This window comes from Cinclus cinclus, chromosome 24 (assembly GCF_963662255.1).
Source record: "Cinclus cinclus chromosome 24, bCinCin1.1, whole genome shotgun sequence".
Lineage (NCBI taxonomy): Eukaryota > Metazoa > Chordata > Aves > Passeriformes > Cinclidae > Cinclus > Cinclus cinclus.
Genome location: NC_085069.1, coordinates 5,552,176 through 5,574,131, shown reverse-complemented (window position 1 = coordinate 5,574,131; position 21,956 = coordinate 5,552,176). Strand labels below are relative to the sequence as shown.

At 52.4% G+C, this 21,956-nt stretch overlaps 2 protein-coding genes and 10 non-coding genes across 13 annotated transcripts in view; 1 reads left to right on the top strand and 11 right to left on the bottom strand.

The window, feature by feature from the left end:
• Nucleotides 1-1,270: 1,270 nt before the first annotated feature.
• Nucleotides 1,271-1,342, bottom strand: TRNAC-GCA (transfer RNA cysteine (anticodon GCA)). The gene has a single exon. It is a non-coding gene; the product is annotated as a tRNA-Cys (tRNA).
• A 397-nt stretch (nucleotides 1,343-1,739) lies between these two features.
• On the bottom strand, nucleotides 1,740-1,811 carry TRNAC-GCA (transfer RNA cysteine (anticodon GCA)). Its single transcript has one exon. It is a non-coding gene; the product is annotated as a tRNA-Cys (tRNA).
• A 281-nt stretch (nucleotides 1,812-2,092) lies between these two features.
• On the bottom strand, nucleotides 2,093-2,164 carry TRNAC-GCA (transfer RNA cysteine (anticodon GCA)). Its single transcript has one exon. It is a non-coding gene; the product is annotated as a tRNA-Cys (tRNA).
• A 345-nt stretch (nucleotides 2,165-2,509) lies between these two features.
• On the bottom strand, nucleotides 2,510-2,581 carry TRNAC-GCA (transfer RNA cysteine (anticodon GCA)). Its single transcript has one exon. It is a non-coding gene; the product is annotated as a tRNA-Cys (tRNA).
• Nucleotides 2,582-3,006: 425 nt separating this feature from the next.
• Nucleotides 3,007-3,078, bottom strand: TRNAC-GCA (transfer RNA cysteine (anticodon GCA)). The gene has a single exon. It is a non-coding gene; the product is annotated as a tRNA-Cys (tRNA).
• Nucleotides 3,079-3,862: 784 nt separating this feature from the next.
• TRNAC-GCA (transfer RNA cysteine (anticodon GCA)) lies at nucleotides 3,863-3,934 on the bottom strand. Its single transcript has one exon. It is a non-coding gene; the product is annotated as a tRNA-Cys (tRNA).
• A 1,649-nt stretch (nucleotides 3,935-5,583) lies between these two features.
• On the bottom strand, nucleotides 5,584-5,655 carry TRNAC-GCA (transfer RNA cysteine (anticodon GCA)). The gene has a single exon. It is a non-coding gene; the product is annotated as a tRNA-Cys (tRNA).
• A 1,659-nt stretch (nucleotides 5,656-7,314) lies between these two features.
• On the bottom strand, nucleotides 7,315-9,392 carry RPL23 (ribosomal protein L23). The gene is made up of 5 exons (XM_062508377.1): nucleotides 9,343-9,392; nucleotides 9,018-9,101; nucleotides 8,643-8,771; nucleotides 7,775-7,888; nucleotides 7,315-7,454 (listed from the first exon to the last, which is right to left on the bottom strand). The coding sequence occupies exons 1-5, from the start codon at nucleotides 9,353-9,355 to the stop codon at nucleotides 7,372-7,374; spliced, it is 423 nt and encodes a 140-aa protein (XP_062364361.1). The 5' UTR covers nucleotides 9,356-9,392; the 3' UTR covers nucleotides 7,315-7,371.
• Nucleotides 8,454-8,587, bottom strand: LOC134053488 (small nucleolar RNA SNORA21). Its single transcript, XR_009933946.1, has one exon. It is a non-coding gene; the product is annotated as a small nucleolar RNA SNORA21 (small nucleolar RNA).
• Nucleotides 9,393-9,514: 122 nt separating the features above from the next.
• LASP1 (LIM and SH3 protein 1) overlaps nucleotides 9,515-21,956 on the top strand; it is a 38,194-nt gene continuing 25,752 nt past the window's right edge. The window contains exons 1-2 of one of the 2 annotated variants that reach the window (XM_062508349.1): nucleotides 9,515-10,514; nucleotides 17,042-17,136. In XM_062508349.1, the coding sequence (XP_062364333.1) occupies nucleotides 10,446-10,514; nucleotides 17,042-17,136 (164 nt within the window). In that variant the 5' untranslated portion in view covers nucleotides 9,515-10,445. Of the gene's footprint in view, nucleotides 10,515-15,195; nucleotides 17,137-21,956 lie in introns of those variants that run through there. The other variant, XM_062508348.1, reaches the window with a different exon arrangement.
• Nucleotides 9,604-9,675, bottom strand: TRNAC-GCA (transfer RNA cysteine (anticodon GCA)). Its single transcript has one exon. It is a non-coding gene; the product is annotated as a tRNA-Cys (tRNA).
• Nucleotides 9,882-9,953, bottom strand: TRNAC-GCA (transfer RNA cysteine (anticodon GCA)). The gene has a single exon. It is a non-coding gene; the product is annotated as a tRNA-Cys (tRNA).

Here is a 21,956-nt window from a genome sequence, read left to right as displayed (position 1 = left end):
GGGAAGGCTCCTCAGTACCGGGCTTGGGGATCTTTTCATTCTGTTCGTGGAATCTGGAGTGGTTTGGGTGGGAAGGGACCCCAAAGTTCATCCATTCCCACCCCTTGCCGCGGACAGGGCCACCTTTCACCGTCCCAGGTTGCTCCAAGCCCCGTCCAGCTTGGCTTTGGGCACTTCCTGGGAATTAACCCAAGATCTGAGCCTGTTTCAAATGAGGTTGATTACAGCAATTCCAAAGAAACGCCTGGAAATGATGATGTGAGTAATTCGAAAAACACCTACAGGCACGAAACGAGTCTGGCAAGCTGTGCTCATCCCAGCAACGCGCGGAGGGCACGGGCAGCGCCTCTGGCTCGGATCTTTGGTGCCAAAGTGTCGAGTTCAGTGGCTCACAGCCCGCCCCGGGGCAGAGCCGGGCGGTTGTGGCGCCTCCGATGGCGCCCGGGCTGGGTCAGGACCTGGCACCTCTCGGTCTGTGATGGGGTAGAGCTAAGGAAGGAGCTCCTGTGCCGGGGTGGGGCAGAGCTGGGGAACCCCTGAGGGCAGAGCCAGTGATATCCTGGGATATACGCAGTGATCTCCCGAGATAACAGCTGTGATCTCCCAGGATAACAGCAGTGATATCCTGGGATATACCCGGTGATCTCCCGGTATAACAGCTATGGTCTCCCAGTTTGGAGCCTGTGATCTCCCGGGATAAGGGCAGTGGTCTCCCGGGATACAGCCAGCACTCCTCGGCAGAGCCAGGCCGGGTTCGAACCCGTGACCTCCCGCTCCCCAGCCTGCAGCGCTGCCCCCGCGCCACCGCGCCCGCGGCGGCCCCCGCCCCCCCCACGTCCTCGCGCCCCGGGCGTGGCTCAGGGGCAGCGCTGCCGCCTGCGGGGCCGTGGGTCACGGGTTCGAGCCCCGGGGCTACTCAGAGGATGTCCTTGAGTCATCGCAGCCACCTAACCGGGCTGGCTTGGGCGTCAGGGCCCGGGGGAAACAGCTCAGCGCTGCTCGTGACTCCTGGAAACACATTATACATTGAATTCTCTGTTTAAATTAAAGGTAATTACTCCCTACAGAAAAAACTCGAGTGGCAGCTGTTGGGTTTGTGTGGCCCTGCAGAACTCAGGAGAGCAGAGGGGAACGTGGCAAAGTTGAGAGTTCAGGCTTGCCCAAAGATCACCAAGTGATTTCCAAGACCTCAGAGGGGTAAGAAAGGCTCCCAGTGGGCTTTGTGTGAGGGATTTGTGGGAGGAAAGAAGGGAGAAAAAAACAACAAAAGAGGGGGCACCTGGAGTTGAACCAGGGACCTCTTGATCTGCAGTCAAATGCTCTACCACTGAGCTATACCCCCTGGGCCACCTCCTGCACCAGGGAAAGTTAAAAAAAAAATACATTGGCAAAAAAAAATAATTGGGAAAAAAAAAAAGTTTTGTGTCCAGGGATTGGATTCTTTCCTTTGACAGCTCCCTGTGCAGCCCAGGTAAAGGCACACGGAGGTCAAGGTGGTGTAAATGATGTAAAAATGAGGAATCCTCACCATGACCACACACAATTCAGGACACACAAAAGCACACACAGGCACTCAGGCCTCAGAGCACAACCCCAAAACTTTTCCAGCACAGCCTCTGCTCCCTGGCTGCTGCAGCTCACAACCAACACCCCACACACAGCACCAGCTCCCAGCTCTCCGTGGATTTCTCCTGGGGCAAGTTTTTGGCAGAAGGAAAGTGGAAGGACTTAAAAAAAGGAGGGGGCACCTGGAGTTGAACCAGGGACCTCTTGATCTGCAGTCAAATGCTCTGCCACTGAGCTATACCCCCTGCCCACTATTCACAAAAAAAAAAGCAAGAAAATCCCTGAAACCCAGCTCAGGTTTTATTCCCACTGCAGGTAAATGTCCCAACCAAACCAGCACAGGAAGAAATGTTGTGTCTGGGCTTTGTCCCTGCCCCAGAGGTTGGATTCCTGCAGGATTTCTGTAGTTGAATGCTCAGTTTTGAATCCTGGAGTTCCCAGCCGTGCTGCTGTTCAGGTACAGACACTGGGGGTATATAAAAAAGGGCAATCTTCCTCATTTTTTAATGGAAAAAAAGGGGGAAAAAGGGGGCACCTGGAGTTGAACCAGGGACCCCTTGATCTGCAGTCAAATGCTCTGCCACTGAGCTATACCCCCTGACACATTTTTTTATCATTTTTAGAGACTCAGGTTTTCATCTCTGTGGATTGGATCCCTTCACTTGACAGGTCCCAAAGGCTGTGCAGGGAGCTAAGTGTGAAAAATTAGGAGAAATGATGGGAATTAGGAGAAATTCTGGTAAATGGTGGCTACAGAGAATTAAAAACACAGAAAGGCACACACAGACACTCTGTGGTTCCTACCAAATGCAAAACCCTGCACTTTTCCAGGGCCTCGGTGCTTCCACCTCACATCCCCTGCCCAGCACAACCTCCCACATCCCACAGGACCTTCCCATGAAAGATTTGGCCAAAAGGAAGAGGAGAAAAAAAGAGAAAAGAGAGGGGGCACCTGGAGTTGAACCAGGGACCTCTTGATCTGCAGTCAAATGCTCTGCCACTGAGCTATACCCCCTCTGGGCCTGCAGGGACATTTAAAAATATTTATTTACAAAGTGAGGAGTTGTTTTTGGTTTTTTTTTTTTTTTTTTTCAGTCCGTGGATTGGATTCCATTAATTGACAGTTCCCTGTGCACCTCAGTGTTCCTGTGGTAAGGTGTAAAATACCACAAATCTGGTATGAAAATGAGGAGAAAATTGGGAGAAAATGAGAATTAGGGGAGAAGTTACTACAGAGGAAAGCACACAGAGACAGACAATAGTTCTCACACAGAACACAAACCATGAACCTTCCCAGTGGTCAGAGCCCAAATCTCTGAGATTGGAGCTCCCAGCCAGCACTGAGGGTACACAACAAACTCACAAAATCCAACCGGAGCTCTCCAGCTTCTTTTCGGGAAGGATTTTGGGCAAAAGAAAGGTGGAAGGAGTTAAAAAAGGAGGGGGCACCTGGAGTTGAACCAGGGACCTCTTGATCTGCAGTCAAATGCTCTGCCACTGAGCTATACCCCCTGCTGCCTCCTGAGCAAAAGAAAACATTTTAAGGATGTTTTTCCCAAATCCCTGGGTTCTCTGTCCCTGAGGAATCGGCTCCTGCTGCAGAACCTGTGGGATTGCACTGTGCCAGCAGCAGCCTCTGAATCCCTGCCCTCCCACCTTGGCCCAGTTCCTCCCAGTCCCAGTCTGGACCCTGAGTGCTCTGAACCTCCGTGGGGTCTCTGATATTTCCCCCTCGCTCCCACCTCTGACTGCAACAGGGAGAAGAAAGAGCAGGAGAGGAGGCTGAGCTGCCATTCCCTGTGTGCCTCCTGGTGTCCAAACCCCAAAATCCCCAGGGAGAAGCAGCAAAAGAAGGGGCACCTGGAGCTGAACCAGGGATTTCTCGATCTGCAGTCAAATGCTCTGCCACTGGGACACCTCCTGCATCAGGGAAATCTCAAAAAAAAAAAAAAAAAAGGGGAAAAAAAAGAAAAAGTTTTGTGTCCAGGGATTGGATTCTTTCCTTTGACAGCTCCCTGTGCAGCCCAGGTAAAGGCACACGGAGGTCAAGGTGGTGTAAATGATGTAAAAATGAGGAATCCTCACCATGACCACACACAATTCAGGACACACAAAAGCACACACAGGCACTCAGGCCTCAGAGCACAACCCCAAAACTTTTCCAGCACAGCCTCTGCTCCCTGGCTGCTGCAGCTCACAACCAACACCCCACACACAGCACCAGCTCCCAGCTCTCCGTGGATTTCTCCTGGGGCAAGTTTTTGGCAGAAGGAAAGTGGAAGGAGTTAAAAAAAGGAGGGGGCACCTGGAGTTGAACCAGGGACCTCTTGATCTGCAGTCAAATGCTCTGCCACTGAGCTATACCCCCAGAGTGGTGTCTACACCAGGGAAATATAAAAACATTTTTTGGGAAAGAGTTTTTCTGTCTGGGGTCTGGATCCCTTCACTCACCAGGCCCTGTGCAGTCCCTGGCAAGGTGCAGGGAGTTCAGTGGCGTTAAATGCGGCAAATAGGATTTGTTTCATTCCATTTCCCAGCCCTGATCCAGTCCGGGATATTCCCCATTATGGAATAATAAACTGGCTGGATCCAGTTCAGGTTTCCTCCCATTCCATATGCTGGCTATTATCCAGTCCGGGTTTTCTTCCCTACCATGGCCCACCCTGATCCAGTCCGGGTTTCCCTCCCATTCCATATTGGCTGCAATCCAGTCTGGGTTTTCTTCCATTCCCTAGCCCAGCCAAATCCTGTCGGGGTGTTCCTCTATTCCATTTCCTGACTGTGATCCAGTCCAGGTTTTCGTCCATTCCATATAGCAGCTGCAATCCAGTCCAGGTTTTCTCCTAAATCCATATTCCAGCTGTAATCCAGTCCGGGTTTTCCTCTATTCCATATCCTGTTCTGATCCAGTCCGTGTCTTCCTCCATTCCATATGCTGCTCTGATCCCATCCAGGTTTTCATCCAATCCATTTCCCACCCGATCCTGTCTGGGTTTTGGGGTTTTGCTCCATTCTGTATCCTGGCCCAGTTCCAGTCCCAGTTTTCCCCCATTCCAGATTCCAGCCGGGATCCATTCCCATTTTCCCTCATTCCAGATTCCAGCCGGGATCCATTCCTGTTTTCCCCCATTCCAGATTCCAGCCGGGATCCATTCCCATTTTCCCTCATTCCAGATTCTAGCCGGGATCCATTCCCGTTTTCCCCCATTCCAGATTCCAGCCGGGATCCATTCCCATTTTCCCCCACTCCAGATTCCAGCCGGGATCCAGTCCCAGTTTTCCCCCATTCCAGATTCCAGCCGGGATCCACTCCTGTTTTCCCCCATTCCAGATTCCAGCCGGGATCCATTCCCATTTTCTCCCATTCCAGATTCCAGCCGGGATCCAGTCCCAGTTTTCCCCCATTCCAGATTCCAGCCGGGATCCATTCCCGTTTTCCCCCATTCCAGATTCCAGCCGGGATCCATTCCCATTTTCCCCCATTCCAGAGAATTTCTCTCCTCACAGAACTGAGCCCAGAGCGGGGTTCAGGCAGTCCCAGATTTCCCTGGGAGTGTTTCCTCACCCAGAACACAACCCCTGCTCTTCTCCAGGGCCTTGGTGCTCCCACCCCACGTTCCCTGCCCAGCACAATTCCCACATCAGCTTCCCAACCTGCCCCTGAAGGATTTGGACCAAGGAAGGTTGGAGGAAAAGGAAAAGGAGGAGTTGAACCAGGGCCCTCTTGACCTGCAGTCAAAATCTCTCCCACTGAGCAGTACCCCCTGCTTTCCATGAGCAATCTCACTGCTCGTTAACATCCCAGCAAAACTCTGCTAATTAATCCCAGGACGAAAATCCAGGTCCTCCCAAACTCCTCATCCCTTTCCTCACCATCAGCCCTGCTGGGAATCAGCTGCCTTCACCTCTGGCCAGCAAGCACAGCACGGGCCTTGCACAAAATCCCAGAGGAAAAACCTGGGAATTAATTCCGGGCTCCCAACCACATTTTTTTGGGGATAGAAATCCGGAAAAGAGAGGGGGCACCCGGATTTGAACCGGGGACCTCTTGATCTGCAGTCAAATGCTCTGCCCCTGAGCTATACCCCCACCTGGGTAGGGTGGCCAGGTGAGGCTCCTTGTGGCCAGGTGAGGTTCCTTGTGGCCACTGACGTGGCCCCGTCACATTCCAGCTGCTCTCAGCCCTGCCTGGCACACCCAGCCCTCCCTCGTTGCTCTCGATGCCTTGCTCCTGGTGAGGCAGGTACTGAATTCCCACTAAAAAAACCCAAACGTGGACAAAGGAAAGGAACATTTCCAGCACTGACTTCACAACGTCACTGCAGGCTCTGGGCCGTGCCTGTTTGGTCTCAGGGTGGGCTCAGGAATCACTGCCACAACCTCCAAAAATCACTTCCCAAAAAATGTTTAACCCAACTCTGAAGCTGTGGAGAAAAACCTTCACAAACCAGGAATGTTAAAACTGAGCCACAGGAGCAGTTTTTATTGGGGTGGTTCTTCACACGAAGCAGGTCCCTGGGCCTCTGGGATCATGGTCACTGCTTGGGAAGACAGAAATCCCCTGCAGCTGCACGTTTGGAATGTTGGGATCACTCCCAGAGCCCCTCCAGGGAATGATCCACGGGCGTTCTCCTGCTCCAAAACCCTGTGGAGAACAGAGGGAGTGACCCTCAGGATGTGCAAGTGCTCGGCCAGGTTTCCTCCTGCTGCCTGCACCCAGCTCTGGGATATCCAGAAATATCCCCAAATATCCAGAAATCCACTGGGAACAGTCAGAGAGGTGTAAAAGTCCTCCCCAGAGCAGGGCCAGGGGTTTGTGCAGCCTTCCCTGGGGTGGCACCGCTGAATCCCAGAGGTGTCACTGACTTCCCTGCTGTGACCTCGGCACCAAAACGTCGGGAATGGCACCAAAACATCTGGAATGGGTGGCACAGAAGGCATCAGGAATGGCACAGAACCATCAGGGATGGCACAGAACCATCAGGGATGGCACAGAACCATCAGGAAATCTCCAGAAGTGCAGCAGGAACAGCTCAGTGCCAGCTGGAGGCAGGAATTGCAGTGCTGGGATTGCCCCTTTTCCTACCCTGGGATTTGGGGTCAGGGTGGTCGTTCAGGCACGTTCAGGTCGTTCAGGGTCCCAAACCCAGGGCAAAGCCACCCTGCTGTCACCTGTAGGGTCAGGAAACGACAGCTCCCACCCAGACCATTCCTTTTGCTCCAGGAACACCAGGAAAAACACAAACAGCCCAAAGCTTTTCCCCGGCCATCCCTTCCCACTCTGCTCCTCAAGGTTCTGGGCTGATCCCGAGCTCAGCTCAGGCTCTCCAGGTGCAATTGGCTCCAGGCTCCAGCTCCAGCCACTCCTCAGGTGACAGCCGTGGTGTCCCCATGTCCCCAAGCAAGGGACATTCCTCAGGTCCCACTGTCCTGCAGCTCCCAGGGCACTATTTCCCTCTCAACAGTTAGAGCTGCTCATTCCAGAAGAAAATTCTGGATATTCTCCAGTTCTGGGAGCTTCTGCACAAAGGCAGAGCTGCCCCAGAACCCTGCCAGCTCCCCTCAGACAAGGCATCCATTCAGGGTCACTAAAATTTGAGCCATTCCAGGGCTTCTTCAGGAACCTGCCTTGAAAAACACAGCTGTTAAATCCCCTAAAAATCCCATTTTCCAGCTGGAGCTCCATAAAACCACACAATTTGTTCCCAGCACAATCCTGCTCCCGTTTGGCAAGAAAAACACCACGGAGTTGGTAGGAGGAGATTTATTTTGTGTCCCTGGGCAGGGGCAGGATGAGGATGGGGATCAGGCGATGCTCCCGGCGTTGGAGGCGATCCTGGGCCACAGATCTGCACATTCCTTGGCCACGGGACCAGTGATGGCTGAACCTGGAAAACAGGGACAACACCACGGGGCTGAGAGGCTGGGATGGAATTCCCAGAGCAGCTGTGGCTGAACCTGAATCCCTGGAAGTGTCCAAGGCCAGGCTGGATGGAGCTTGGAGAAGCCTGGGATAGTGGGAGAGGTCTCTAAGGTGAGCTTTGAGCTCCCTTCCAGTCAAACCATTTTGGAATTCTGTGTTTTAGAGCTCACAGATGGTTCAGGGTAGCATTTCCCACCCCAAATCCCACTCTCTGAGGGGAATCCCGAGTCCTCTTTCCCCTCCAGCAGAGCTCAGCCCTTTGGCACTGCCAAGCCCCAGCCTCACCTTTCATTTCCCCTTTGTTATTTACAATCACTCCCGCGTTGTCCTCGAAGTACAGGAACACCCCATCTTTTCTCCTGTAGGATTTCCGCTGCCTGATCACCACTGCTGGGTGCACTGCGAGGAAAAAAGTGTCACAGCCCTCAGGATGAGCTCACATCCCAGACAGATCCTGCAGGAACCAAACCCCAGGCACGGATTCGGGGTGGTTTTTTGGTTTGCACCTCGTAAAGGTTACGCTTTGTAGTTAACAGTCCCCTTAAAGCTGACTGTGTAAGAATCCAGGGGTATACAACTTCACCGCCTTTATTTTAAATTAAATTATTCTTTCATAAGGAATATTCAGCAAAAACTCCTCTGGAGCAGGAGCAAACCCATGGCAGGGAATGGACCTGGATGGGATTTAAGGTTCCTTCCCACCCAAATCGTTCAGAGATTCCGTAATTTTTACTTTTACAGACCCATGTGACATCACTCCTCTTTTACAAGTGGAGAAACGGACTCGGGAAGGGATTTTGGCAAAGAATTCCTCCCTGGCCCAGGGTGCCCAGAGCAGCTGTGGCTGCCCCTGGATCCCTGGAAGTGCCCAAGGGCAGGCTGGACCAGGCGCCGTTGGGACAATGGCAGATTTCCCTGGTCACAGATGCCATTTCAGGTCCCTTCCCACGATTCCCAAACCCAAAAGTGTCCCACCACTGATTGAAATCAACAGCACCAGCAGCTGCCACTTCACCCAAAAGCGGTGCCTTTGCTCTGCCCTTCCACGACAACTCCCTGAGCCACGGCACAGACCCAACGAGTGCTTTAGAGAAGGGGGAGGCGACATTCCCGATTCCTGTGACATTCCCGGACAGGGAACGGTGGCACCCACCCTTCTTCCTCAGCTCCGGCTTGCCCTTCTTCACCGTGGCCATCACCATGTCACCCACGCCGGCCGCCGGCAGCCGGTTCAGGCGGCCCTTGATGCCCTTCACGGAGATGATGTAGAGGTTCTTGGCCCCTGCGGAGAGCGGTGCCACAGTTATCCCGGGAGAGCCGGGGAGCAGAGCCGCCCTTATCCCGGGATAGCCAGGGACTCGTGTCGCATCGCGGGGACACCCAAGAGCGCTGCCACCAGCACAGGCGCAGGGAGATGTTCCAGAGGGAACGCTGATGTTCGGGCACGCATTGAACACCTGTGGGGCACGGAGGGCCCTTTCTCCGGGGGTCCCTCCCGCTGTCCCCGCGCTCCCAGTCCCGCACTCACCGGTGTTGTCGGCGCAGTTGATCACGGCTCCCACCGGGAGACCCAGGGAGATGCGGAACTTGGCCCCGGACGAACCTCCGCGTCCTACGGGTCGAGAAGAGCGTTAAGGCCCCGGTACCGCCTCACGACGCGGCCGCGGCCGGCGCGGAGCGGGTCCCGGGCCTGCGCCTCACGGAAAGGGCGACAGCGACATCACCCGTGCCATCCGCTCCCACCCGGGCTCAGGCGCCTCTCCCCGGGTCCCCGCTGCGCCGGGAGGAGCCATGGGGACACCGGATAGCGGCGGATGGAGCCGGATGGCGGCGGAGAGGAGCGCCGGCCTCACCTCTCTTCGACATCTTGGCGCCGGAAGAGGCGGTGGAAGTCACGTGACGCGCCCGCCCCGCCTGTCCGCGCGCGGCGCCCCCTAGCGGCGGCGGGAAACGCGGCACCTCCCCCCGGGAACACCGGGAGCACCGGGAACACCGGGAAAGGGCGGCGGGAGCGGAAAGAGCAGCCAGGGATAATTCGGGAGAGAAAACTCTGGGTAAAGGGAGGGAAAACAAAAATAAAAGAAGAAAGAAAAGAAAAAAAAAAAAAAAAAAAGAGGGGGCACCCGGATTTGAACCGGGGACCTCTTGATCTGCAGTCAAATGCTCTGCCACTGAGCTATACCCCCGCCCTGGGATGTCCTGTGCTTGGGAGTTCTTTTAGGGATTACTCCAGTACTGCGCGATTCCCGATCGGATTGCGGAACCCGGGATGAGCGCGCGAATGCGACCCTTCCCGCCTCATCCAGCCCGGAAATACCGACCGAAAAAAAAAATAAATAAATAAAAACCAAACCGAAAAAAAATGGGCAAAACGTTTAAAAAGCACCAATCGAGGGGGCACCCGGATTTGAACCAGGGACCTCTTGATCTGCAGTCAAATGCTCTACCACTGAGCTATACCCCCGCTCGCCGCGCGCCCGCCCCGGGAGTCCCCACTACACCCGCCGCGCACCCGAAGGTTCACGGGTTCGAATCCCGCCGCGCCCGCTTTGTGAATTTATTATTTTATTATTTTTTTTTTAACGCGTTTTTATGCTGTTTTTAAGTCCCTTTTTTTTTTTTTTTTTTTTTTTTTTAAGGCTGTTCCAACTCGGCGCTGCGCCCCCAGGGGCGGGCGGGCGCGCGCACGCACGGAGGCACGCACGCGTGGGCGCGCGCCCCGCCCACTTTCCTCCCCCTCCCTCCCTTCCCCTCCCTTCCCCTCCCCTTCCCTTCCCGACTATTTAAAGTCGCGACATCGCGGGCGGCGGCTCAGTGGAAGAAGAAGGAGGAAGAAGGTTGTGGGGGAGGGTTAGGGAGTGATTTTTTTTTTTTTTTAATTTTATTTTATTTTTGTTTTTTTGTTTTTTTTTTTTTTTTTCCCCTTCTCCCCTCCTCCACGCGTGTTTTTTTGGCCATGAATCCCAACTGCGCCCGCTGCGGGAAGATCGTGTACCCCACGGAGAAGGTGAACTGCTTGGACAAGGTGAGCTCCGGAGTGTCGCACGTGGGGAGGGGGATAAGAATTTGTGATGATTATTTTTTATTTTTTTTTAATATTATTATTTCCCCCATAGGATTGTCTTTAGATAGGATGGTTTCCCTCCTCACCCCAATTCCTGTTTTTTTGGGGATTTTTGTTTGTTTTTGGTTTTGGTTTTTTTTTTTCGGTTTTTTTTTTCCTCCAAGTGGTCTCGTTATCTTGGGGGTGGTCACGGCCAGGATTCCATCTCCCCCCCTCAGTGGGTGACACTTCCTTATGGACACGGTTCTCCTCCCCACCCTATTCCCGGGAATATTTCCGCGTTTCCCACTCCACACCCCGCTTTTCCTGGAGGTGTTTCCACGCTGAATCCCCTCGTGGTGGGAACGACCCCCCCCCATTATCCTGGGGGGACTCCAGGGAATCTGGGTCTCCCACTTCCCACTGCCGGCTCCCTTTTCCTGGCGTTATTTCCATGCTGTCTCCCCGGTGTCCCGAGGGGACAAGGATAGAGCTATTTTTTTTATTATTATTATTTTTTTTTTTTTTACCCGGGGGGCTCTGGCAGCCATCCCCAGCTTTTCCTTCCATAGCAAATATTTCCATTTATTTGAATATCGCCGATTCAAAGGCAGCACATCCGTGTGGAGGCCCGAGGAAAGCAACAGTTAACGCTTCCCTAAAGCCGGGAACCTCATCTGGTTTCCATTATCGAGCTTTTTTTCCCCCCCCTTTTTTTTTTTCCCCTCCCTTTAAAATTTTTATTCTTTTCAAATCTTCCATTCTCCATTGATTCTCCTCTGTTCCAAAATCCCATTCCTCCGCTCCGAGGCTGCCTCCCTTAACCAGAAGTATTTTTTGGAGTATTTTCCCCATCGAAACCAAAGCTCTGGAGGTGGAGAAGGGTGCTGGTGGTTCTCCATTCCCGGCGCTCTTCCCATGGGATTTACTTTCCTCTGGAGCCTCTCTCCTCCCCCTCCTCCTCTCCCAGGCTTCTGGGACAACCAGTTTAGGGACTAAAAAAAGTAACTGGGAAGAACGCCCCGCTCTCCAGCGGCATTCCTGAGCTCCGGCAGGACCCTGTTGCTCGCATTTTTAAGGGATGATGCTTCTTCCTGAGGCTGGGAATGGCCCGGAGCTGAACTATCCCACCCCCCCCTCCCCATCCCCGAGTCCTGGGATTTGGGATCAGTGAGTGGCTCTGTGCCCTGGGAGCCTACAGGAGCTGCTGGATGTTGGGGTTGGGGACAATAAGGAGGGAAAAGGGGTTGGGGGAATAAATGGAAGGGACGGGGGGGATTGGAGGATGTGGATGTTTGGAAGGGGAAAGGAGCGTTGGGATTGGGGATGTTTGGAAGGAGAAGGAGCGTTGGAATTGTGGATATTTGGAAGGGGAAGGGTTTGTGGATATTTGGAAGGGGAAAGGAGCGTTGGAATTGTGGATATTTGGAAGGGGAAGGGTTTGTGGATATATGGAAGGAGAAGGAGCGTTGGAATTGTGGATATTTGGAAGGGGAAGGGTTTGTGGATATTTGGAAGGAGAAGGAGCGTTGGAATTGTGGATATCTGGAAGGGGAAGGGTTTGTGGATATTTGGAAGGGGAAGGAGCGTTGGAATTGTGGATATTTGGAAGGGCTTGTGGATTGTAGATGTTTGTAAAGGAAGGGCAGTGTTGGGATTGGGGTGAAGAGAAAAGGGAAAAGGGTGCTGGGATTTGGGATAACTGGAAGGGAAAGGGAGCTTTGGGATTGCGGCTGGCCGGGAGGGAAGGGGGATGCCAGGACTGGGGATGAGCCCGGGCTCAGCCAGCTCCTGGAGATGGTGAATTCCAACTGTGGGAAGCAGACAGGAACCTGCAGTCACCATCTTGTCCTCCTCGGGCTCCCCACTCACTTCCTCTTCCTAAAAACCGTGCGGCTCACCCCGCCCTGGAGCGCCTCCGGCTGCCCTTTTCCCGGAGAGCTGCCCTAAATCCCGGGAAACCGTGGGCAGGCCCTCGGAATGCTCCTGTCCCTGGTTGTCCCGACCCTTGGAATGCTCCTGTCCCTGCTTTTCCTGGTCCTTGGGGTGCTCCTGCCCCAGCTCTTGGAGTGTCCCTGTCTCTGCTTTTCCTGGTCCTTGCCCCTATTCTTGTTTTTCCCAACCATTGGAATGCTTCGGTCCTTGCTTTTCCCGACCCTTGGCGTGCCCTTATCCCTGACTGTCCCTACCTTTGGAATGCTCCTGTCCCTGTTTTTCCTGACCCTTGGGGTGTTCCTGTCCCTGATTGTCCCGACCCTTGAAGTGCCCCTTTCCCTGCTTTTCCTGGTCCTTACCTCTATCCCTGATTGTCCCAACCCTTGTAATGCCCCCGTCCTTCCTTGTCCCAACCCTTGGAACGCTCCTGTCCCTGCTTTTCCTAACCCTCAGAGTTCCCCTGTCCCTGTTTTTCCTGCTCCTTGCCCCTCTCCCCATTTTTCCCAACCCTTGGGGTGCCCGTTTTTCCCAACCCCTGGACTTTCCCTCTCCCTGTTTTTCCCAGCCCCTGGAGTTCCCCTCTCCCCGTTTTTCCCAACCCCTGGAGTTTCCCTCTCCCCGTTTTTCCCAGCCCTGGAGTTCCCTGTCCCGGGCAGAGTCCGAAGGGCAGCCGGGCTGTGCTGGGAGGGCACAGCCACAGCCTCGGGCTGTCCGGATGAGCTCGCTTTGCCCCCAGAACCCCGGGGGAAAAAAAAAAAAAAAAATCCCACTTCCCTTTGGGATTTATGAAAACCTCGCTGCTTTACCCAGAGCGTGACTGCCTGCCCCGAGTGGCTTTGGGGACCTCGCTGTCCCTGCCCCCCCCGGGTTTCCGCTGGGGAAGTGACACCAGCACTGCCAGAACTGGGCTGGGCTCAGCCTGAGCCTCACCAGGGCTCTTCTCCAGGCCAGGGTCCCTCCTGCTGCTCTCCTCACATCTGGGGGATCCAGGTGTGGAGGTTGTTGGGGTTTTGTTTGCTCCACGTGTGGAGTTTTGGGTTTTGCCTGGTGGGATCCAGAGCAGCTGTGGCTGCCCCGGATCCCTGGAAGTGTCCCAGGCCAGTCTTGGAGCACCTGGGACGGTGGAAGATGTCCCTGCCCACTGCAGGGGTGGCACTGGATGTGTTTTAAGGTCCCTTCCATCCCAAACCATTCCATGGTTATAAATCCAAGGCATCCTTTAGTACCCCAGCATGGATTATCTCTGACCCACTCACCTGGATAACCTGGAAAAGTCTTAGAGCCATTTTCCTTTAAATCCATGATTTTCCCATGACCAGAAGAGTTTCCAAAATGGGTGTTCACACTCAGAAATCCTGTCCAGCCTGCTGGGATGTGGGAGCACCTGGGATCACCTCCAGGCTCAATTGAAGCACAGGGTGTTCATGCTCCTCTAAAACCCCTTCTGGAAGCTGTCCTCTTTCTCCACGGCGAGCAGAACGTTCCTGGAAGCAGAAATAACTCCTGGTCCCCTGTGTCCAGCCGTGCTCCAGCCTCCTTTTAGTGCTGCCTTATTTTTGTGGATCCAGCGTGAATCCCATCTCGGTGTGTGAGACAGAGAGCGCTGGAAACGGGGCTGGAGGGCAGGGAAAAGTGTTCCAGAGGCGTCCCAGCTCCCTGGGGAGAGCCTGGGGCTGGGAATGGCGCTGCTGAGCAATTCCCGCTGGGAACTGCGGTGGGAATGTGCTGGGAATGCTCTTGGATGGGAGCAGTGTCCTGCTGGGGGCTGCCAGGGATCCGCTGGATCGCAGGGATCTGCTGTTTCTGGAACTGGGATTGGGATCTCAGGGATCTGCTGCTGTTCCCAGATTTGGGGTTGTTGTTGTTTCCCTGCTGGATCTCAGGGATCTGCTGCTGTTCCCAGATTTGGGGTTGTTCTTTCCCTGCTGGATCTCAGGGATCTGCTGCTGTTCCCAGATTTGGGGTTGTTGTTGTTTCCCTGCTGGATCTCAGGGATCTGCTGCTGTTCCCAGATTTGGGGTTGTTGTTCTTTCCCTGCTGGATCTCAGGGATCTGCTGCTGTTCCCAGATTTGGGGTTGTTGTTCTTTCCCTGCTGGATCTCAGGGATCTGCTGCTGTTCCCAGATTTGGGGTTGTTGTTGTTTCCCTGCTGGATCTCAGGGATCTGCTGCTGTTCCCGGATTTGGGGTTGTTGTTGTTTCCCTGCTGGATCTCAGGGATCTGCTGCTGTTCCCGGATTTGGGGTTGTTGTTGTTTCCCTGCTGGATCTCAGGGATCTGCTGCTGTTCCCGGATTTGGGGTTGTTCTTTCCCTGCTGGATCTCAGGGATCTGCTGCTGGCTGTGCCAGATCCTGCTGGGAGCTGGGAAATTCCTTGAGGAGAAGGCTTTGGAGCGGTGCTGACTCTCAGTTCACCCCTGCACATCCATGGTGACACCTCTGGCAATCCTTGCAGGGAAGGGCTTGGAATAAGGGCCCTTAACCCCCCCTATAACAGTCTGGGATTTCCAACAAACCCCAAAACATTGGGATCCAGCTGTTGATCCACCCTCCAGCAGCCCAAAAGCTGGGAAGGGGGTGGGGTAAAAAACAAAACCACACTGGGAAGGGATGGAGGAGCAAAACCCCTCCGGCTGGAGGAACTGGTGTGAGCAGAGAGGAGGAACAAATTCATTGCTCAGAGCAACTGGGAGGAGGAGAATTGTCCTTAGCAGGGCTGAGTCACGTCCCCGGAGCCTGGCAGTGTTTGTGAAGCGGGTGTGGCACCAGGGGAGGTGACAGCAGGGCTTGGCTCCCTGCGGGAACGAGGATCCAGGGCTGTTCTTGGAGAGGAGAATCAGCTTCAGGGACACTTGAACTGGAAATGTCAGCCAGAACCACGAGCTGGGTGTGATGGTTCAGTGCTGAAGGCTTGGGTGTCACCCTTCCCTGTGCTCTAATTAGTGCTTGGGGCTGTTAATTGAGCTGTTGGGGTGATTGGGATGATTTTTTTGGGGATGATTTGGGAGCTGTGAAGATTTTGCTCCAGGCTGTGCTTTCCTTCTTTCCCTGTTCCTTCCCAGGAGGAATCTCCAGGAAATTCCCATTCTGCTCTGGGAATTCCCACAGACCCCTCCAATCCCCTGGAAAATTGAAATTTGGGCTGGAAGTGGAATTTGGCAGGGCTGAGCAGCCTCCCAATCCCAAAATCAGCATCACTGTTCCTGGCTTTGGGATTGGGGTTCTTTCCCTGCTGGATCTTGGGAGGCAAAATCCTCCTGTGGGGATGGAGGCAGGGCAGGGTGCAACAGGAGCAGCTTTTGGGTCTTTTTGGGGTGGGAGCTTTTTTTATTTTTTATTGTTGTGTTTTCTGGGCCTTTTTTTTTTATTGTTGTTTTTCCTGGGCCTTTTTTTTTTTTTTGTTTTCTTTTGTTTTTTCTTGTCCCTTTTTCCCTCTAGACCATTTTATATATTTTTTTAAAATCCCTCTGGACCATTTCTCTTCAGTTGGAAAACACCTCCCAGCCCATCAAAACCAACCTTTAATTCCAGCTCTGAGCTGTTCTCCCAGCCTGGGGCCAGGTGGGAACAATTCCTTGAGAACAATTCCTAAAAAAACCAACCTTAAAATACTCCTGGAGGGTTTGTGGGGTCAGGATTTTTTTTTTTTTTGGGATTGTTCCTCTTCCCATGAAAACCTTTTCCTTCTTGGCTCGTGCAGCCTCACCTGACCTGCTCTTCTGGCTGACACAGGGTAGAGCAGCAGGAAATAAAAATAAAATAAAATAAAAAACCCAAAGCAGCAGCTTTGAACCTTCAAACGCAGCTGTTCCCTCTGCTGTCACTTCCAGAGGGAAATTTTCCCATTCCTGGAGCCGTGGAAGGAAAATCCCTCCTTGCCTGGGATAAATGCATTGGGAAGATCAGGAGAGGTGGAATTTTATCCTAAATTAGCCAGGATTAAATTTAACCAACCTTCCAAATTTTGGGGTTTTGTAGTTGGTTTTTATTTTTTTGTTGTTGTTGTTTTTTTCTTGTTTTGTTTTTTATTTGGTTTTTTTTTTTTTGGGTTTATTTTTGGGGGCTTTTGTGTGTGTGTGTGTGTTTTTTTGTTTGTTTTGTTGTTGTGGTTTTGGGCTGTTTTTCTTTATTTATTTTTTTGTTGTTGTTGTTTATTGCTGGGTGGTGGGTTTTTTCCTATTTTGCTTTTTGTCCTTATCCAGAAGGATCCTGATTTTTTTTGTGCTCCCGTTTTCTGGCTTCTCCCGAGCTCTGTGAGCCCAAATTCTTTCTTAATATCTAAAAGGGGAGCTTGGAAATCCCATTTTTGTAGCTATTTTTGACAATCCTTGGAAGGGAAATTTGGTTTTCCTGGGGTCACATCAGAGGAGTGGCCAGGTGGGAAATGCAGGATTCCAGTGGAATTTTTGGGGGTGCCTGGGTGGGAATTGCAGGATTTTTGGGGATGCCTGGGTGGGAATTGCAGGATTTTTGGGGATGCCTGGGTGGGAATTGCAGGATTCCAGCAGGATTTTTGGGATCCCCAGAGCTGATGGTTGTTACATTTACTTTTTTAATTTTTTTTTTTGGCTGCAGTTCTGGCACAAATCATGTTTCCACTGCGAGACCTGCAAGATGACCCTGAACATGAAGAACTACAAGGGCTACGAGAAAAAACCGTACTGCAACGCGTGAGTGCTGGGATTTCCTGGGCTGGGATCCTTTATAGGATTTCACTGGGCTGGGATCCTTTATGGGATGTGCCTGGTGCCCATGGGATCCTTTATGGGATGTGCCTGGTGCCCATGGGATCCTTTATGGGATTTCCCTGGGCTGGGATCCTTTATGGGATTTCCCTGGGGCCTGTGGGATCCTTTATGGGATGTGCCTGGTGCCTGTGGGATCCTTTATGGGATTTGCCTGGGGCCCGTGGGATCCTTTATGGGATTTCCTGGGCTGGGATCCTTTATGGGATTTCCCTGGGGCCTGTGGGATCCTTTATGGGATTTCCTGGGCTGGGATCCTTTATGGGATTTCCCTGGGGCCTGTGGGATCCTTTATGGGATTTCCCTGGGCTGGGATCCTTTATGGGATTTCCCTGGGCTGGGATCCTTTATGGGATTTCCCTGGGCTGGGATCCTTTATGGGATTTCCCTGGGCTGGGATCCTTTATGGGATTTCCTGGGCTGGGATCCTTTATGGGATTTCCCTGGTGCCCGTGGGATCCTTTATGGGATTTCCCTGGGGCCCCTGGGATCCTTTATGGGATTTCCCTGGGGCCCGTGGGATCCTTTATGGGATTTCCCTGGGCTGGGATCCTTTATGGGATTTGCCTGGTGCCCGTGGGATCCTTTATGGGATTTCCCTGGGGCCCGTGGGATCCTTTATGGGATTTCCCTGGGCTGGGATCCTTTATGGGATTTCCTGGGCTGGGATCCTTTATGGGATTTCCCTGGGGCCCGTGGGATCCTTTATGGGATTTCCCTGGGGCCCGTGGGATCCTTTATGGGATTTCCCTGGGCTGGGATCCTTTATGGGATTTCCTGGGCTGGGATCCTTTATGGGATTTCCCTGGGGCCCGTGGGATCCTTTATGGGATTTCCTGGGCTGGGATCCTTTATGGGATTTGCCTGGGGCCCGTGGGATCCTTTATGGGATTTCCCTGGGGCCTGTGGGATCCTTTATGGGACGTGCCAGGTGCCTGTGGGATCCTTTATGAGATTTCCTGGGCTGGGATCCTTTATGGGATTTGCCTGGTGCCCATGGGATCCTTTATGGGATTTCCCTGGTGCCCATGGGATCCTTTATGGGATTTCCTGGTGCCCATGGGATCCTTTATGGGATTTCCCTGGGGCCCGTGGGATCCTTTATGGGATTTCCCTGGGGCCCGTGGGATCCTTTATGGGATTTCCCTGGGCTGGGATCCTTTATGGGATTTCCCTGGGCTGGGATCCTTTATGGGATTTCCTGGTGCCCATGGGATCCTTTATGGGATTTCCCTGGGGCCCGTGGGATCCTTTATGGGATTTCCCTGGGGCCCGTGGGATCCTTTATGGGATTTCCCTGGGCTGGGATCCTTTATGGGATTTCCCTGGGCTGGGATCCTTTATGGGATTTCCTGGGCTGGGATCCTTTATGGGATGTGCCTGGTGCCCATGGGATCCTTTATGGGATTTCCCTGGGGTCCGTGGGATCCTTTATGGGATTTCCCTGGTGCCCATGGGATCCTTTATGGGATGTGCCTGGGGCCCGTGGGATCCTTTATGGGATTTCCTGGCTATTCCTCTCTCCAACCCCAGTCCCCACCCCGAAATGAGCAGTGTGGGGCACCCCGAGGTCTCCGGGAACTCTTTCCCTGCTGATTTCTTGGAGGGAGGTGAAGCCTTGGCCGGAGGAGTCTCAGACTCAGTCAGTGCCGGTGTTAAATCAGGGTTACACCCCCAGTTAATGCTGGTACTAAACCAGTTAGTACTGGTGTTACACCGGGGTTACACACAGTTAGTGCCGGGGTTACACCGGGGTTACTCACAGTTAGTACTGGTGTTACACCGGGGTTACACACAGTTAGTGCCAGTGTTACACCGGGGTTACTCACAGTTAGTGCTGGGGTTACACCGGGGTTACACACAGTTAGTGCTGGGGTTACACACAGTTAGTACTGGGGTTACACCGGGGTTACACACAGTTAGTACTGGTGTTACACCGGGGTTACTCACAGTTAGTACTGGTGTTACACCGGGGTTACACACAGTTAGTGCCGGGGTTACACCGGGGTTACACACAGTTAGTACTGGTGTTACACCGGGGTTACTCACAGTTAGTACTGGTGTTACACTGGGGTTACTCACAGTTAGTGCCAGTGTTACACCGGGGTTACACACAGTTAGTGCTGGTGTTACACCGGGGTTACTCACAGTTAGTGCCAGTGTTACACCGGGGTTACTCACAGTTAGTACCGGGGTTACACACAGTTAGTACTGGTGTTACACCGGGGTTACACACAGTTAGTGCCAGTGTTACACCGGGGTTACTCACAGTTAGTGCTGGGGTTACACACAGTTAGTACCGGTGTTACACCGGGGTTATTCACAGTTAGTGCCGGGGTTACACCGGGGTTACACACAGTTAGTGCCGGGGTTACACCGGGGTTACTCACAGTTAATTCTGGTTTTAAGGCAGGATTTTCCAGGTCCCAGTGCCGGCTGCTGCTCCCCCTCCAGGTCCAGCCTGGGAAGAGAAAAACGGAACAAAGCCCCAGGGCAGGCAGCAGTGACCGGAGATGATCGGGAGTTTGGGATGGGCAGAAATTCCCAAAAAAGGGAGAAACTCAGGAGTTTGGGATGGGCAGAAATTCCCAAAAAAGGGAGAAACTCAGGAGTTTGGGATGGGCAGAAATTCCCAAAAAAGGGAGAAACTCAGGAGTTTGGGATGGGCAGAAATTCCCAAAAAAGGGAGAAACTCAGGAGTTTGGGATGGGCAGAAATTCCCAAAAAAGGGAGAAACTCAGGAGTTTGGGATGGGCAGAAATTCCCAAAAAAGGGAGAAACTCAGGAGTTTGGGATGGACAGAAATTCCCAAAAAAGGGAGAAACTCAGGAGTTTGGGATGGGCAGAAATTCCCAAAAAGGGGAAGAAATTCAGGAGATTGGGATGGGCAGAAATTCCCAAAAGGGGGAAGAAACTCAGGAGTTTGGGATGGGCAGAAATTCCCAAAAAGGGAGAAACTCAGGAGTTTGGGATGGGCAGAAATTCCCAAAAAAGGGAGAAACTCAGGAGTTTGGGATGGGCAGAAATTCCCAAAAAAGGGAGAAACTCAGGAGTTTGGGATGGACAGAAATTCCCAAAAAAGGGAGAAACTCAGGAGTTTGGGATGGGCAGAAATTCCCAAAAAAGGGAGAAACTCAGGAGTTTGGGATGGGCAGAAATTCCCAAAAAAGGAGAGAAACTCAGGAGTTTGGGATGGGCAGAAATTCCCAAAAAAGGGGAGAAACTCAGGAGTTTGGGATGGGCAGAAATTCCCAAAAAAGGGAGAAACTCAGGAGTTTGGGATGGGCAGAAATTCCCAAAAAAGGGAGAAACTCAGGAGTTTGGGATGGGCAGAAATTCCCAAAAAAGGAGAGAAACTCAGGAGTTTGGGATGGGCAGAAATTCCCAAAAAAGGGGAGAAACTCAGGAGTTTGGGATGGGCAGAAATTCCCAAAAAAGGGAGAAACTCAGGAGTTTGGGATGGGCAGAAATTCCCAAAAAAGGGAGAAACTCAGGAGTTTGGGATGGGCAGAAATTCCCAAAAAAGGGAGAAACTCAGGAGTTTGGGATGGGCAGAAATTCCCAAAAAAGGGAGAAACTCAGGAGTTTGGGATGGGCAGAAATTCCCAAAAAAGGGAGAAACTCAGGAGTTTGGGATGGGCAGAAATTCCCAAAAAAGGGAGAAACTCAGGAGTTTGGGATGGGCAGAAATTCCCAAAAAAGGGAGAAACTCAGGAGTTTGGGATGGGCAGAAATTCCCAAAAAAGGGAGAAACTCAGGAGTTTGGGATGGGCAGAAATTCCCAAAAAGGGGAAGAAATTCAGGAGATTGGGATGGGCAGAAATTCCCAAAAGGGGGAAGAAACTCAGGAGTTTGGGATGGGCAGAAATTCCCAAAAAAGGGGAGAAACTCAGGAGTTTGGGATGGGCAGAAATTCCCAAAAAAGGGAAGAAATTCAGGAGTTTGGGATGGGCAGAAATTCCCAAAAAAGGGGAGAAACTCAGGAGTTTGGGATGGGCAGAAATTCCCAAAAAAGGGAGAAACTCAGGAGTTTGGGATGGGCAGAAATTCCCAAAAAAGGGAGAAACTCAGGAGTTTGGGATGGGCAGAAATTCCCAAAAAAGGGAGAAACTCAGGAGTTTGGGATGGGCAGAAATTCCCAAAAAAGGGAGAAACTCAGGAGTTTGGGATGGGCAGAAATTCCCAAAAAAGGGAGAAACTCAGGAGTTTGGGATGGGCAGAAATTCCCAAAAAAGGGAGAAACTCAGGAGTTTGGGATGGGCAGAAATTCCCAAAAAAGGGAGAAACTCAGGAGTTTGGGATGGGCAGAAATTCCCAAAAAAGGAGAGAAACTCAGGAGTTTGGGATGGGCAGAAATTCCCAAAAAAGGGGAGAAACTCAGGAGTTTGGGATGGGCAGAAATTCCCAAAAAAGGGAGAAACTCAGGAGTTTGGGATGGGCAGAAATTCCCAAAAAAGGGAGAAACTCAGGAGTTTGGGATGGGCAGAAATTCCCAAAAAAGGGAGAAACTCAGGAGTTTGGGATGGGCAGAAATTCCCAAAAAAAAAGGGGAAGAAATTCAGGAGTTTGGGATGGGCAGAAATTCCCAAAAAAGGGAGAAACTCAGGAGTTTGGGATGGGCAGAAATTCCCAAAAAGGGGAAGAAACTCAGGAGTTTGGGATGGGCAGAAATTCCCAAAAAAGGGAGAAACTCAGGAGTTTGGGATGGGCAGAAATTCCCAAAAAAGGGAGAAACTCAGGAGTTT

Bases quoted from the DNA above. Each gene is read 5' to 3' on its own strand.
- RPL23 (XM_062508377.1), bottom strand. The intron at 8,772-9,017 runs GTGAGTGCGGGA...CGCTCTCCGCAG, and splicing joins CAACTGCGCCGACAACACCG to GGGCCAAGAACCTCTACATC. The intron at 7,455-7,774 runs GTGAGGCTGGGG...CCTGTTTTCCAG, and splicing joins TAACAAAGGGGAAATGAAAG to GTTCAGCCATCACTGGTCCC.